Source organism: Strongylocentrotus purpuratus, unplaced genomic scaffold, assembly GCF_000002235.5.
Source record: "Strongylocentrotus purpuratus isolate Spur 01 unplaced genomic scaffold, Spur_5.0 spur5_scaffold_9, whole genome shotgun sequence".
NCBI classification, from domain to species: domain Eukaryota; kingdom Metazoa; phylum Echinodermata; class Echinoidea; order Camarodonta; family Strongylocentrotidae; genus Strongylocentrotus; species Strongylocentrotus purpuratus.
Genome location: NW_022145615.1, coordinates 20,827,365 through 20,844,146, shown reverse-complemented (window position 1 = coordinate 20,844,146; position 16,782 = coordinate 20,827,365). Strand labels below are relative to the sequence as shown.

The following is a 16,782-nucleotide window of genomic DNA, read 5'->3' as shown; positions in this document are numbered from 1 at the left end:
AAGAAGACCAATTGTATGCATGAAATGAGTTTTGTTTTTCTCTTTTAAATGTCAATCAGTCACTAATATTGGGTTTGACGACCCCTGACACGGATCAGTGCATTAAGATGTCGCGGCATGCTGTCAACGAGCTCGTTGATGCTGTCAATGGCCAGAGCGTCCCACTCGTCAATCAGACTATGAGCTAACTCCTGTAGATTTTGAGAAATATTTTCCCTGTCATTGATGGCTCGGCCTAGGGCGTCCCAGGCTTGTTCAATAGGGTTCATATCAGGGGAGTAGGCAGGCCATAGCAACTGCTGCACCCCCTTTGCGTCAAGGAATTCTCTCACTGCAGCTGCTCTATGTGGCCTAGCGTTGTCATTTTGCAGCAGGAAATTGTTTCCATACACCCTTCGTGCGTGTGGAAGGCAGTGGTTCTCCAGGATGTCCAGGTACACAACGGTGTTGACGTTTCCATCCGGAACTACCAGTGGCGTTTTTCCGACATAGTGGATTCCGGCCCATGCGATCATGGACCCACCACCACCTTGAGTCGTTTCCCAAACGCAGTCATCTCTCTAGGTAGTTACACCTGCTGCTTTCCATCTGTACACTCATGGACGTAGTGGCTCTCATCCATGAAGATATGTCGCCAGTGTCCTAGCTGTAGTCTTCTGTGATCCCTAGCCCGTTGAAGTTGGGCAACTATGTGTCTAACGGTCAGGTGTGGACCTTTGGTCATTTCGTCATGCCCGATAACCATGTTGAAGCAGTCTCCGATTTACAGTTGGGCGGGAGATGTAGATTCTAACTTGTTGGGATTTTCCTATTCTGACGGCACAGGTTAACCAACCGGCAATCGTCTCATGTGCTGATCAATCAGGGTCATCCTGAAGACTGCCTTGGCCTCATATTACCCTCCCTCCGATGAAGTTTGTGGATTTTAGATGCTGTGCTCTGCGATATATCTCAAGGACACCTACAATATTGACTTGTTTGTGCCCTTCCTGTTGGAGCATAAGCACTCTTCGGCGTATAGCCAATGGCGTTGGACAAGGCATACATGTAGCTTAGAGAACCTCTGTACCAAAATTGGTTCAAAATGATACGGCCATCTTTGAAAAAGTAAACTTGTTACACATAAGCCTACGAGAGAGAAATGGACAAAATATTAAAGCGCGATGCCTCTTATAGCTTCAAACAAAAGGCTTCCATCAAAAGGCTCACTAAATGCATTATTATGCAACTATTCATTACACCTGGTAGTGGAGACACATTGTACAATTAAAAAAATTGGCATATAATGATCACTGACGCGAAAAATAGAAAAATGTACGGGTTTGATTATTTTTTTTAAATCCAACTTTATGAGTAACAGTGTACAGTATATGCTTATAACATAACTTTGTTGTTCTGTACCTAGTTCCCAGCTGTCAGCCCCGTCTCACCAGGGGCTAGTAGCCCTCTGCGCTTTAGGACTGCAGACCCAGGATATGGTCTTGACCCAAGCAGCCCTGTCTGAGCTTGCCAAGCAGCCTAATCAGCAGGACCTGGTCCAGGAGACAGCAGTCCTGGCCTCTGCTACGCACTATTTGCAGGTACTTTTGAAATCAAAAGTTGTGTCTCATTCGGCGTTAAAAAAAGATGTTGTATTGCCCTTTACGACAGACCCCAAAATCTTACAATCTACGGTCGGCATTTTAATAAAGTTAATGAATTAAATGTTCCATGAACAAAATGTCTTTTGTTTGTTTAAATAAGATATAAATGCATGAAATCATCAAATTATTCCCAAATTCTCACTCGTCTTCTGCCCTAGTTTCAAAATCCTGCTAGCGTAAACAATTAAGTAGACCCCGCCTCGTGTATGTGTATATGTGACCCGGCACCACAAAACCATCAAAATGTCGCAAAAAATTATTTTCCTGATTTCATCTGATTATGAAAGAAGAAGTTCCCCTCATTAAAATGGTATATTACTTGTCCAAATTGAAGCTTCCTAACCATTTCAATTTAGTGAATGAAAAGAGCTGGTGAGGGAGGTTACTGGTATTAAATTGTGAGAAAGAGAGCTTTAAAGTTTGGGGCTATTCAAGCATGCGGAGCAAGCAAACCAAGAAATCAATAGAAGGGTGAATCAAAAGGCCATAGCAACCACTATGAAGAGATTTTCAGATTAGGCTGAAATTTGGCCTGATGGTCAAACATAGTCTGTTCATTATGTTTCTGAGGTTTCAATGTGTGGACTTAAGTCTTTCAAAAGTTATTATGTTGTAAATGTATAGAGTTGTAATTGGACAGATTAAGTGAACTGCAACATAGTGCCGAGACACCTGCACTAGACAATGCCTATTCATGGTGGACCCGGAGTCTTTTTGTTCCCCCTTACATAACACTGCTTGTCACTTATTTGTTTTGTATACATCTGGGCAATTATTTGTAACCACATTATCAGGAATTCTCTCGTCGCTGTCTTGCCCGAAGTGTTCAGTAAGCAAAGCTGTAAGGTTGGCCTGATCCCCCGCAGCTAGCCCCCGCATCATCGCTTCGTTGACCGCCCGAGCTACCTGGGCATCTGCGTTGGTGCACCCCGGTACCATCCCACGGCTCTGCTCACGTACAAAACCTGGCATTGTAACGACGTTGTAGACTTTTTCGCAACTTGTCACTCTCAAATGTATAAACTATAATAATATTCTTACTCTTGATCAACAAATTCTGGATATGTGATGTACAATCAAGCTACTCGAAGTCGTTAACGGAGAATATAAGACGAACGCAAATCTGGAACTCGGATGTGAAAGCGGATACAAACAAAATGGCGCGCCGCACTGATTGCTATAACGGACCAATCACAGCCCGCGTAGCACGACCCGTTAGCAACGACCGACCATTTCCGGACTACGATAATTTCGCTCGGGAAAAGTGATCAAATTTTGGAAGAGACCGAAGGCTGTGCGAAAAAAACTGGTCTAGAAAAACTGTTTAAAACACATCTTCTACTATGTTTTAGACTTCCAAATTTTGATACTAGGTACAGAAAAGACCACTCATTCAGAAAATGCAAAAAAACAAAAATCTATTTTTTTCACCTAAATTGACATTTTAGCTGATTACGGAGAATCGCTGGTTGCGACTTTTTGTTGGTTTTGTGGTGCCGGGTCACATATACCATGCACTGCACCAGCTAGAAACCAATGAGATTTAGGCAACGTTCCTGGTTTTGAGTTTTTTAGGCCATGGTTGATACACTAGAATTTGCATTGGCAGGAGTATTTGAAGCCCCCATATGGTAGAAGCTACAGCAGTGGACGACATACATAATTTAAATCAATTACAACAGGAAGGTTTAAGTCATGTTTTCTTTTTGTTTGACACATATTTCAGGGTGATATACCAGGAGTTTCTCAACACCTCATGAACTCAGTTGAGGAGTAAGTATTTCATAACAATAAATGAAAAATTGTGCCTGTTTCGAGTCAGAAGGGCATTAACCCATACATTAAGTCATACAAAGTGAACGCCCTTCTGGCCTTGAACAAATGATTTACTTCAATTTCCTTATTTTGTGATTAAACATGGAGAGAATCAAAACCTGTTGTAGTGAATTTACAGAAGAATGTTTTTTGAAAATTCATTTTTAATCTCTGGTTCACATTTGTTCAACTTTTTTTCTTCTTCTTCACATATTACATGTTTGCTACTATCATCAAATAGGATCATTTGGTTGATCAACAGCTAATGTTGAGATCGTCATACCATTATTGATCTTAATCTATTCTAACAGTGCATGTTGCAAGTCAATAATTCTACATGTTTACGTACAAAATTATTGTTTGAACAGGTAGTAAACATTCTGAGAAATTCGGGTTTACAATTCCAAATTTTGTTTTCTTCAAACAATATGCACAAAGCTTCAAAAACATTCACCTTACTGGCATTTTTTCTGTATATATTGTTTCCAGTAGATCGTTTTTACTGCATTCATTGGATTTCATAGTATAAGTTCCATCAAAATCATGATCATCTTACATGTTGTTTTTTTTTTTTGTAAAATAGGTATCCTGATGATAGCCATTTATGGAACCTGGCAGCAGAACTGATGCTACTGCTCGATGCAACAAATACAGAGGTATTGTATCTCCAAAATAAGGCATGTACTAATGAGAAAAGGAGAGAAAAGATAATCATAACATTTATTGTTCTGCTGTTACAAGGATGCTTAGTCAACCCTATATTCTGTTATGAGTGCTTTTTTCCAGGGGTGGGGGGGGGGGGTTAAAAAAAAAATTCCATTTATGGTCTGTTTGGAGCCAGAAGGGTATTAACTCTGTAAAATAATATGAGTTACTGCTTTCTTGCTCCAAACAGATGATGAATCATCATCATCATCATCTTATTCCAGGTCTGTTACAGACACTCTATTTATGTCTATTATCTGCTATTCTTAAAAAGCTGGTAATGCCAATGATGATAATATTGACATGATTGGACAGCCTATTTCAATATTTCTTCCCTTGTTTTTTTTCCTTCAGTTTGCATCAACCTGTTCTGAAAAAGCAAGACGTCTAATACCTACCCACAAGGTGAGATGATATACACACAAACAAATATACAAATCTACTTGAATGGAGGGAAGATAATGATAGTAGTTTATTCATTTTATCTTTCATGGAAGCCCATACTTGATTTGATTTGATTTGATGTTTATTCATTCCATATACATTAAGGTATATACATTTACAAATGTTCACAAATTTCATGAATGCCTCAGCTTTGCAAAAGTATCATGCCGCTATACTATACAAATGATTGAATTGCTTATGACAAAAAACTGAATGTTCACAATTCACAATTCACAAGATTTTTATTTCACACAAATTCCAGGTTTTACATCATCTTGGAAGAGAGTATTTGGAAAATAGGACAAAATCAATGTCCATTGGTTCATGCTTGCTTTGCATCAAGTCTTCTCAGTGCTATCGGGTACCGGGATCAGTTACTCCTGCATTAAATATTTTAGCAAAATAATATGTTAAAGATCATGTTCGCTATAGTGATACTTTTGCGTAACTACAGTGTATATGATGGTTTTCTATCCTGTAGAACGTTCTTCAAGTCAATGCAGCTGCAAGACTATGCTCTGGTTGCCATGGCAACTCCTCCAGAGACCGTCTGTATCCCAGCTTGATTGCAGCACAGAAAGCTGTCCATGCCATGCCAGGTAGATACACTTTCGCTTTACATCAACTTACTTATAAGGAACACACAAAGGAAATAGCCTTTTGATACATGTTGAAGAAATACATGTCATATTTAGCCATATTTGTGTCTAGTTATGACATTATTTTGCAGCTGTATTTGTCTGCAATTATTTAATTATATATCTCTTTTTTAATTCCACCAAATTATCAATGGTCGTTTCTCTCAGATTTGAAAATTGTGATAGCATTGATCATCGGGACATTGCGGAGATAAAACATTTGATCTATGATTGTGTTAAACATGTAGCATTCCTCAATAGAACATCCATTTGAGTGTTGAGTGAAGGTAATTGAATTTATGGTATAGATCATTCTCCAATATACTGAATGTACGCTCTATGTATGACCAATGATCACAACTATTCAAAACCTCCCCCATTAGCCACAATTGTCAATGTAAATCATCTGTTCCATTGCTTACGATTCAAACCTTGATTGAATTTGAGTCTCTTTCTTGTTTGGTTTTGCATAGGTGATATGAATAATTGGGCCCTTCTTGGAGCCTGTTGTTCAGCTCAGTCGTCATGGCAACATGTCCACCAAGAGAAGTGCAATCTGATAGATGTTAATCTTCGAGTGGCCAAATTTCTCCTGAAAACAAGTGAGTAAAAGAAGGCAGAAAAAAAGAAGAAAAATCCTCTAATGTAGTAATTGAGGCCTAGACTACTTGGTAAGCCTCTGGGCCAGTCTCAAGACCTAGTCTAGACTAGCCATCTGCCTTCCCTTCCTTCATTGATGTGAACTTATGACAAATGATATATATGTATGTGCAAAGCCTGGACCAACTTTTGTTATCTCAGCCCTTCCACACAAACATGATTTGGACATGATATATATGTATGTGAAAAGCCTAGTCCAGACTTAGAGCAGTGGTCTCGTAATCCGGTGACCCGGGTTTGAAACCAAGGTGATGCGCTAGTGCCCTTAGGTAAGGCATTAATCCTCATTACCAGGTCCATCGGAGAGGACTTAAAGCCATCGGCCGTCTGGTTGCTTACTTACAAGCATTTATGCTTTCTTAGCAGTCAGGTAAAATAACCACCACCAACCACCACCAACTTAATATAACTTGGACCAACTTTTGTTATAGTGTGTATAATATTGTTCATGGATTATTAGTACCCATTTAGCCTGTAATCATAGTCCTGGGTAGCAATGTATTCGCCTAAACCTGCACTTCATATCTGAACTTCATCAAATTTCTTACGAGACGAATACCCTAAGTAAATTTTTAGTGTCAAAATCTTTAGCTTCATGTCAAGATGGAGGTTTGCAAAGGAAACCACAAATCAGAAATGGCAGGGAAAATACCAATACTTCTCCTTACTTTCATGATTGATTTATGTTTGATGTTATGAACTTTCCAGTAAATGATGTATGATCATTGTGTTGATGATCTTAAAAGATTTATATTAAAGTCAAGTGGCTAAGTGATTGATTGCCTGTTTTATTGGAATGATTTTTTTGTTGTTGATTTTTTAGGCAAAGCAGATTCTAAGCTGGCCGCCTGGGTTTCTCTTCACAACGTCTTCTGCTTGCTACAGAGTCAGCAGTGGAATGAAGCAAAGGAACTCTCAGAACGGGTATGATACTGTGTCTTTTATAATCGCAGTAGTTTATATATCGAAAGGGATATCCAAGGCTACCCAAAATTATGATTTAAACATATGTTACAAGTAGACAAAAATAATAAAGAATAACAAATAAATGGTGACCTTGTTTTGGCTATCTTGCCATTTTTTTTAATTTTTTTTTTTGGGGGGGGCTGTTCTTTGTTGGAAAGAATGTATGCAATAAACAATACTGGCAGGAGGATATTTATTGCTTAATATATTACTCATTGCGGATGTAGTATCGATAATAATATTGCTAGTGATCACTAGCAATATTATTTTCGATAGGATATTTATTACTTTAAATAATCGACATTTTTCTGTGCAACATGCTGTCTACAACTTAGAAACACATTTCCTAGATTCAGAAAGTAAACAAATACCAATAAGCTGTTTCACTAAATTACAAAGCAACTAATTGACAAATCTTCCTTTCTTTTTTTTTTTGCAATTATGCATTCTTGGGAGTTTGCTTACCTTTTGTATTTCAGTTTCCAGTTGAGAATCTAAAACAAAATTGCTTGCATGTGAAATTAAACTTTGAGTTATGTTTGCATGAGATTTTGCAAAAATTATATGAAGCAATGACCTATTTTCCTTAGTTGCTGCATTGGCAATAAGACTTGTAGATTGCCTATTACTTTTTCTTCTCTCTTGTTTGGGAGGGGGTTTCAATGGCACCAAGGCAACTGCTTGTTTTTTATCTTATTTTGTCATCAATCTAATTATTTTTTTCCAAAGTATTTCACCAGGTACATTTGCTAAAAGAACATGTATAACCTTTCTCGTTTTTTCCATGTTTTTCATCTTAAATTAGCTGCTGGAGTGGTGCAATTATGGGGAGGAGATCAATGCTAATCTCACGTTACTGCGTACCCTGAGTGCCTGGATGGCGACTAGGAAGGAGGGTGGCCTGGAATCACTCAGATCAACAGTCACAGCATCACAGTCATCACTGGCATGGCAGGTAAAGAGAGTAACCTCAATAAGCCACTTCTCTGTATTCTTGATATGGAAGGAATACTCCCCAGGGAGTAGAAATGGTGCACATTTTGCGTGAATGAATCCAATGACTGGGGTAATAATATCTGTAAAGTGCTTGGAGACGTATCGAGCACTATATATAGCTAGATCATTATTACTTGTAATATGCTTTGCCTTTTTTTGTTGGTCCAATAGATCCTTTTCACATCAAATTAAATTATTTGATAATATTCAATAAGAAATAATAGATTTTTTCAAGTTTGTTTTTCTTATAAATGAGAGAAGACATAACTTTCTCAACAGGTGGCTATAGAATACCAGCAATAGAAAATCTGATCTAGTGTAGGGATGTGCATCACCCTGATGTTTTAGAGTTTATAATGCACAGGTACAGTTCATTTCATTTAGAGAGGCAAAACAAAATGTGTCCCCTCAAAATTTCTCTATCTTTTATAAGTATACCTTACATTTTGGTAGAAAATTCAGAAAATAAGTTAGAAGAAATATATATATACTCTCTATAATAGGAAGATGAAATACTCTGAAGGCCTACCTGATCAAAGGTGAAATGTCATTGGTTATCAATAAGAATTGAATAAAATTAATGGCATTTTGGTATAACATTTGTCCGTTTGTTTGTTTTGTTGAATGAAGACATTAGGTAAGATCTACTGTGAATCTAAGATGGTGGCTGCGGCAGAAGCATGCTATAAACAGTGCCTGACTCTCACTAGTGGTAGAGGACAGATCGCCATATTACACCAGTTAGCTTACCAGGCTATCTTGGGTTTGAAGGTGAGATAGACATATTCGAGCCTATCTTCTCCTCTCCCGTAGTTTTTTTTTTTCTTTGAAACCTTTTTTTATTCTGTATCATGTTTCCCCTGTAGAAAAGAGGATATGTCTTTCCTCTGATTCCCTCCTTCTTTGCATGTGTTCATTTATGTCTAATGATAATAATGATAATAATAATAACAATAATAATAATAATGATATTGATAATGGTAATGATCATGATCATAATCATAATCATAATCATTAGGGACTTGAACTGTGAACCATGTGATTTAGATCACAGCACCCCTAACACCTCTGACATCTTTGTAGATTGTCTTTCATTTCATAGAGGTGAACTGTTTTAATACAATTTGATTTTGGGTACAACACACATTTTTCATAGACTCCAGCTGAAGATACAGGTATCACTGGCACTTTCACCGACACACTATTGTAGCAGTGAACAAATCTAGTGTTCTGTTTTCAAAGATATACTTAATTTAATTTGTAGTTTTTGCATTTATGTACGTTTTAGCATTTGTTATTGTTTCAAACCACTAAAGGCCAATAAAGTGAAAAAAAGAATCAATTTATTAAGAGATGTTCTTATTGCCACAACAATTTTGATTGATATTGATTTATTGCGTATCTCATTACAGGCAGGGGATGACACTGGGTCATGGGGCGACCTTGCAAAGCAAACAGTTGATGAACTCAACAAACAGGCTCCAAAGGAAACCACCAGCTGCTTGCTGAAGGGATTGCTTTGTAAACATCTAGGAAATCAGAGGTCAGCATGTTTAGTTTGTTCATTTTCATCACCACCATCATCATCAAAATCATCCTCATTGTGATCAACATACCCTGGTACTCTTCTCTTCCTCTTCCCTCCTTCTCATCATCATCACCACCATCCTCAACTTATGCATGATTATCATCATCATCATTGTAATCATAATCATCATCATCCTCATTGTCATCAACATACTCTTCTTCATCATCCTCCTTCTCATCATCATCACCACTATCCTCAACTTATGCATGATTATTATCATCATCATTGTAATCATAATCATCCTCGTTGTCATCAACATACTCTTCTTCATCATCCTCAACTTATGCATTATTTTCATCATCACCACCATCCTCAACTTATGCATTATTATCATCATCATCATTGTAATCATAATCATCATCATCCTCATTGTCATCAACATACTCTTCTTCATCATCCTCCTTCTCATCATCATCACCACTATCCTCAACTTATGCATGATTATTATCATCATCATTGTAATCATAATCATCCTCATTGTCATCAACATACTCTTCTTCATCATCCTCCTTCTCATCATCATCACCACCATCCTCAACTTATGCATTATTATTATTATCATCATCATTGTAATCATAATCATCATCATCCTCATTGTCATCAACATACTCTTCTTCATCATCCTCCTTCTCATCATCATCACCACTATCCTCAACTTATGCATGATTATTATCATCATCATTGTAATCATAATCATCCTCATTGTCATCAACATACTCTTCTTCATCATCCTCCTTCTCATCATCATCACCACCATCCTCAACTTATGCATTATTATCATCATCATCATTGTAATCATAATCATCATCATCCTCATTGTCATCAACATACTCTTCTTCATCATCCTCCTTCTCATCATCATCACCACTATCCTCAACTTATGCATGATTATTATCATCATCATTGTAATCATAATCATCATCATCCTCATTGTCATCAACATACTCTTCTTCATCATCCTCCTTCTCATCTTCATCACCACCATCCTCAACTTATGCATGATTATTATCATCATCATTGTAATCATAATCATCCTCATTGTCATCAACATACTCTTCTTCATCATCCTCCTTCTCATCATCATCACCACCATCCTCAACTTATGCATTATTATTATTATCATCATCATTGTAATCATAATCATCATCATCCTCATTGTCATCAACATACTCTTCTTCATCATCCTCCTTCTCATCATCATCACCACCATCCTCAACTTATGCATGATTATCATCATCATCATTGTAATCATAATCATCATCCTCATCCTCGTCATCATCAACATACTCTTCTTCATCATCCTCCTTCTCATCATCATCACCACCATCCTCAACTTATGCATGATTATCATCATCATCATTGTAATCATAATCATCATCATCCTCATTGTCATCAACATACTCTTCTTCATCATCCTCCTTCTCATCATCATCACCACCATCCTCAACTTATGCATTATTATCATCATCATCATTGTAATCATAATCATCATCATCCTCATTGTCATCAACATACTCTTCTTCATCATCCTCCTTCTCATCATCATCACCACCATCCTCAACTTATGCATGATTATCATCATCATCATTGTAATCATAATCATCATCCTCATCCTCGTCATCATCAACATACTCTTCTTCATCATCCTCCTTCTCATCATCATCACCACCATCCTCAACTTATGCATTATTATTATCATCATCATTGTAATCATAATCATCATCATCATCATCATCATACCGGTGTTGGCTCAGTCAGTAGAGCATCTGCCTCACAACCGGGAGGTCGTGGGTTCGAACCCCGGCTGCGTCATACCAAAAGACGTTAAAAGACGGGAGTTGCTGCTACCTTGTTTGGCATTCAACAATAAGGGATAGAGCAACGTCGATCTGGCGCTGCTCAGTGTTTGCTGGGCTCACGATCAATTGGGCAAAAAGAATTTCCATTTTCGGTTTAACTTAATCAAATTTGGAGTGGACTTTAAAAGATTATTATTATTATTATTTATTATTATCATCCTCATCCTCATCCTCATCCTTCTCCTCATCATCATCATCTACCTCCATATCATCAACAGCATTTGCACACACAATGACTGCCTTTCAAACACACATGAAAATACAATGTAGCAGACAAGTATAATCCATCTATCAACAAAATTTCAGAATTTGTCTATTCCTTTCTAAAAAAGCATCTTAGATAGACTCATTTGACAGTCTCTTTGTTGATGACCCATGTGCAGGCAATCAAGACGGGAGCTGCAGCGTGGCATGGAGAGCAATGAGGAGCCTGCAGCAGAAGACTACACACGGTCTGTCATAAGAGTTCACTTGGTGGAAGCATTGATGAAGAAGGATAAGGAAGCTGCACAGGTAATTAACCTCATAATTATTACAAGCTAATAGATCTTTTTAAAATTTGCCATTTTGTTGCAAATATACTCAAATAATGATATCTCTCAAGTAACATGCATTAAGTTTGTGCTCTTGTTGGAAAGTGATGTTTAGATGATGTACTGTATAAGGAATCATTTTCGTGAACATCACAACATTTTGTGGGGTTACAAATTTTATTATTCTTTTGATATACCTACATCAATTTTTTTTGCTGCCATAAAAAATTATAAAATCGGAAGATCCAGAAATTTTGGACTGTCCGGGAAAAATTGGGACAGTTGGCATGTGTGCCATACTAGGTTTGAAAATGCCATCTTAAAGATTCCAATGTGAAACAAACGGTGTGGAATCAATCAGAAAAGGTTGATCATCAAGCATAATTCTAAGTGTGTACTGCAAGGTTCTGGAATCATCAAAATTATAAGAAATTTGTCCCAGTCTTGTATATATAAGTAAATGGGACTACACAAACATATGGCATTAAAATCTGTCCCGATTTTTATGCTGTTACATGCCATATTGAGAATATTAAGGCATTTGAAGAGCCATGCTTTTCAGGGAACATTTTTATATCTGATGTTTTTCCATGCTTACATAATATCAATGATAACACTCACAAATTATTTTTCACCTCTTCCCAGAACTCAACCTTCTCTTTAAGTCTATCAATCGTGAATGTATGAGAAAAATTGATGTACTGAACTGAACTATATCCTCTATGTTCTAACCCCATTTTCATTCACAGGTCCTTGTGGAAGAAGCCTTAGAGAAGAAAGATCCTTTCAGTGCAAGATTGGAGGAATTGTTTTCAGCATAATAGATTTCTGTACGTCAGTCATATTAGGCCTGTCTTCGTCAGTCATCAGCTTGAGTTTGCCAATTAACCCGCTATTTTCAGACTCCGGATATTATCCTGAAGCTTGAAATTGCGTTTTCACCAGACCGATACGCTCATAACAAACTAGCTTGGACGGGCGCAAATTAGCCTGCTATTTCCCAAATAGCGGGATATTTGGAAACGAGACCAAAATTTCTTGGGATATTTTCTTAACTAAATATCCTGCTAATTGCAACTGCAGGCTGATGAAGACGCAAATTAACTGGCTAATTTGTGATCGGGATAGTTGAAAAAGCAGGCTATTTTGCAAACTCGAGCTGATGAGGACAGGCCTATTGTTATTTTAAAAGATCTCCCAAGACCACTACCATCCTACAAGTAATAAAGTCATCCCTTCTTCTTCTTGTCTATATTTATGTTTTTTTTTTCTTATGAATGTTTAGGAACAGGATATATGGTAAACAGTTAATGTGAACCATCAACTATAATATAGTTTATAACATCATTTTCTTTGGCTGGAATGTTTATGTTAGTGGTCAGTTTGAGACAAAGAATCATCGGAGCATTTGCTTATCATGCCATTGTTAGTAACGGTTACCTAAAGCATTGTGTAAGCAATTTATCATCTCATCATTGGCCAAAATTCCAAGCAATGGTTTACTTGACTCTCAATCATTTTGAGGTACATGTCGAAAGTGAAAAATGCAATAAATGAATTGAATACCAATGGAAAGCTTATAAGCCATAGATTACAATAATATTGATTATATGCTATTTGAGTGTCTGTGAGAGAATAAACAGCTCTCTAAAAACAACTTGAAATCTAAAGCTTTGGAAATTGGAAGTTGCCAATCTAAAAACTAGCTATTGACTTGATGACATCATCTTATGTAGAGTAAGCAGATTCAAAATGACTTTGCATTAATTATCAGTAAGCATGACTCATCGCCTCAGCTACATAGGCTCATTTGAGTTACTATAAAGAAAAATGCAAACCAGATCATTAGGGGGAATGCTTGCCTAGAAAATTTCAACACAAAATAGGGTGCAAAATAGGGGTGCTGCGACAATTAAGTTTGCAGAAACAATTAAGCAGAAAATAAAGAGGCCTTATTACTGTTGCTAACAAGTTGGAGGTAGATTTTCCCGAAAGAAGTTGAGCCTGATTCTAAAACTTGACTGAAATAAAAATTTAAAAAATCAGCTCTTTAGGAAAATTATTGTCAACATTATATAGGTCCTATCCACACATTTCTTCTAATGGTTTTGAATTAACCATTGTATATTAATTCACACATTTCAAATAAAAACAGTGATAACATTGATACTTTGAACCTGTTTAATCTTTAGCTCAATGCCCTTTTAGAATGAACGTTTCAAGTCCTCTCGCCTCCTGCCAATTCGAATGGCAAAAATTGAAGAGAATAAAAGAGAGAGAGATACAGAGAGAAAAAGGTGATAGAGAGAGAGAGAGATAGAGAAAGAGAGAGAGGGGGGGGGGGTAACATATTCTGAATATGATATTCATGTTTTTAATCGTCTTGACATTGTAGTTTTTCCTTTAAATCACTTTAATAATAATTTCCTCACTCCTCCTCTCTCTCTCTCTCTCTCTTTCTCTCTCTCTCTCTCTCTTCCTTTCTCTCCCTCTCTTTCTCTCTCTCTCTTTCTCTCTTCCCTCCCTCACTCTCTAGGTTCATCTCTCTTTCTCTCAGCCCCTCTTCCAGCTTAATCTGTCCATCTGATTCATGTTTATATTATATATATATAATTACTAAAACAATTGAAATAAAAAAATCCTTGAAAATTTACTTCTTCATTGTGGTTTGGTTCAATTTAATTTCGTCAGATCCCTCCCTCCCTTTTTCTGAAGAGATAAAATTGAAACCGGTCAAAGTGAACTCTAAAGGATTTTTATTTCAAGTGTTTTAATCATTTGTATATTGCTGTGACGAAGAATTAGTCAATTGATGTATGTGTTTTATATATATAGAATTTATATCACCTTCTCTTCATACCCCTTTCTCTTTCTTTTCCCCTCCCATTTACACCCGGCATACGTCCTAACCAATCCTTTGTCGACGGCAAACTTTATCGCAATGTCACCGATAATGTTAATGATTACATCTCAGTTTTAGAAAGGAAAGAATGGAAACAGTTTGACACACGTTTTTGTTTTTTATTCATTTGCATATTTATTGCGAAGGTGATCACCAATTCTGAAAGACATATATAGGGCAGTGAAACATTTTGTAACAGAGCAAGATACGTATGCATTTGAAAATGTCATGCAATGAAATCAATTTCGACGACTAAAATACAATAGAATTCAATAACACTGAAATTAATTTGTTCTTGTTCAATAATTTCATGGATTATTTTATCTCTCACATACTCTAAAGACAAACATTACATAGTAATGATGATATATTTCCACAAATTTTGCATATGTCAATGAAAAGCAGGGAATAAAGAAATTGATTTGCAAGCTGTCGTCTAGTTGTAACTTTGAGTGGTCGCTATGGCAAATATTCATACATCATTCATGCAGTAAATTCAAATAAAGACTTAATTCCAGATTCAGCTGCAAGAGCAGAGGTCCATATAACATATTTACATGTAAATATAAACAATGAACAAGAATAAGAGGGGGACATATTATTAAAAACTGACATATTTACATGTACATATATAAACAAGGAAGAAAAAAGGAGGGGAGCACATATAGATATAAGACAAACAAAACTAAACTACTTTAATCAACCTCTGCCGACTGTGATAACAAGCTACTGAATCAGAACTTCCAAAAGTCTGAGATGAACCTTGTACTGCTTTGCAATTGTTAACCAACATTTTAACAATTAAATTTTCTGAAGTGTCAATTCTCTGAATAAACTTGAAAATTAGATTTCTTACAACAGCTTGACATGCAGGTATATTCACATCTGCAAACATTTTACTTACACTAGAGTGCCTAGGTTTTCGTAAGAGCATCCTCGTAGCATCATTGTAGGCTACCGTGAGCTTCTTTATACTACTCTTTTTATACCTACTCCAAAGATGTGCAGTATATAACGGATTACATTTATTTAAAAAAAAGCTCGAAATAATTCAACCTTTACTTTACGAGAGCAAATATGAAACTTTCTGCACAATGTGTTACCCTGTGCATAAAGTTTACGACACTGTTTATAAATATCTCTATCATCACACAGGTCCTCAGTAAAATAATGATCTAGGTACTTAGCCTCTTTAAAAACATCAAGTTTAGCACCACACAAATAAAATTCTGGAAATACCAACTTATAATATTCATTACCAACACAAGCATAAAGTGACTCTTTTTCGCATCATTGCCATGCCAAACTGAAAACAAACATTTAGCAAGCTTTGTAAACCTGCAGTTGATGGACTACAAATAACAAGATCATCAGCATACATTAAATGATTAACTTTGGAACTACAAATAAAACAGCCAGTACCACAGTTATTCAATGTTACAGATAAATCATCCATATACAAATCAAATAAGTATGGAGACAATATACCTCCTTGCTGAACACCATTACCAACATGAAAGGTGCCAGAAAGGCAGATACCCCCATCTCACCATCATAGTCTGGTGACCGAATACCCCTGTTACTCATTTTCTTATATAATAGTACTTTATTAGCTCTATCTAATGCTTTGGAGGCATCAACAACAACAACAAAAATATATAGAGAGCAATTATCTCTTTTAGAGCAAAAATACACATCAGTTCTATGCTAATTCACTTTAAAGCCAATCTGATTATCATTCATAGAAATATAAAGTTCTAACCTAGACAATGATAATTTCTCCTTTAGAAAGAACACTGGCCAATGCAATTGGTCTATAATTATCTTTACTAGCAATGCGACCAGCTTTGTCCCTCAATTTTGAACTTGCCTACTTCAAATGATATCAATTTTCTACAAACTGCCATTTTCATGTTTCGCCTTCAGAAAAAATGAACAGCTTCCTGTTTCATTTTCTATTCTATTCCAATTGAATGGAGATATCCACTCCTACCCTACAAGACAATCTACTAATTTCTATTTGTGCAATTCAA

At 36.5% G+C, this 16,782-nt stretch overlaps 1 protein-coding gene across 1 annotated transcript in view; it reads left to right on the top strand.

Moving 5' to 3' along the window:
- The window catches only part of LOC577162 (tetratricopeptide repeat protein 37), a 41,978-nt gene extending 29,270 nt beyond the window's left edge, over positions 1-12,708 (top strand). Inside the window, exons 34-45 of the mRNA XM_030976927.1 lie at positions 1,406-1,580; positions 3,370-3,416; positions 4,042-4,114; positions 4,518-4,568; positions 5,089-5,206; positions 5,719-5,847; positions 6,729-6,829; positions 7,677-7,826; positions 8,498-8,638; positions 9,280-9,410; positions 11,698-11,827; positions 12,597-12,708. Coding sequence (XP_030832787.1) covers positions 1,406-1,580; positions 3,370-3,416; positions 4,042-4,114; positions 4,518-4,568; positions 5,089-5,206; positions 5,719-5,847; positions 6,729-6,829; positions 7,677-7,826; positions 8,498-8,638; positions 9,280-9,410; positions 11,698-11,827; positions 12,597-12,668 — 1,318 coding nt within the window. The 3' untranslated portion in view covers positions 12,669-12,708. The remainder of the gene's footprint in view (positions 1-1,405; positions 1,581-3,369; positions 3,417-4,041; positions 4,115-4,517; positions 4,569-5,088; positions 5,207-5,718; positions 5,848-6,728; positions 6,830-7,676; positions 7,827-8,497; positions 8,639-9,279; positions 9,411-11,697; positions 11,828-12,596) is intronic.
- Positions 12,709-16,782: the final 4,074 nt, after the last annotated feature.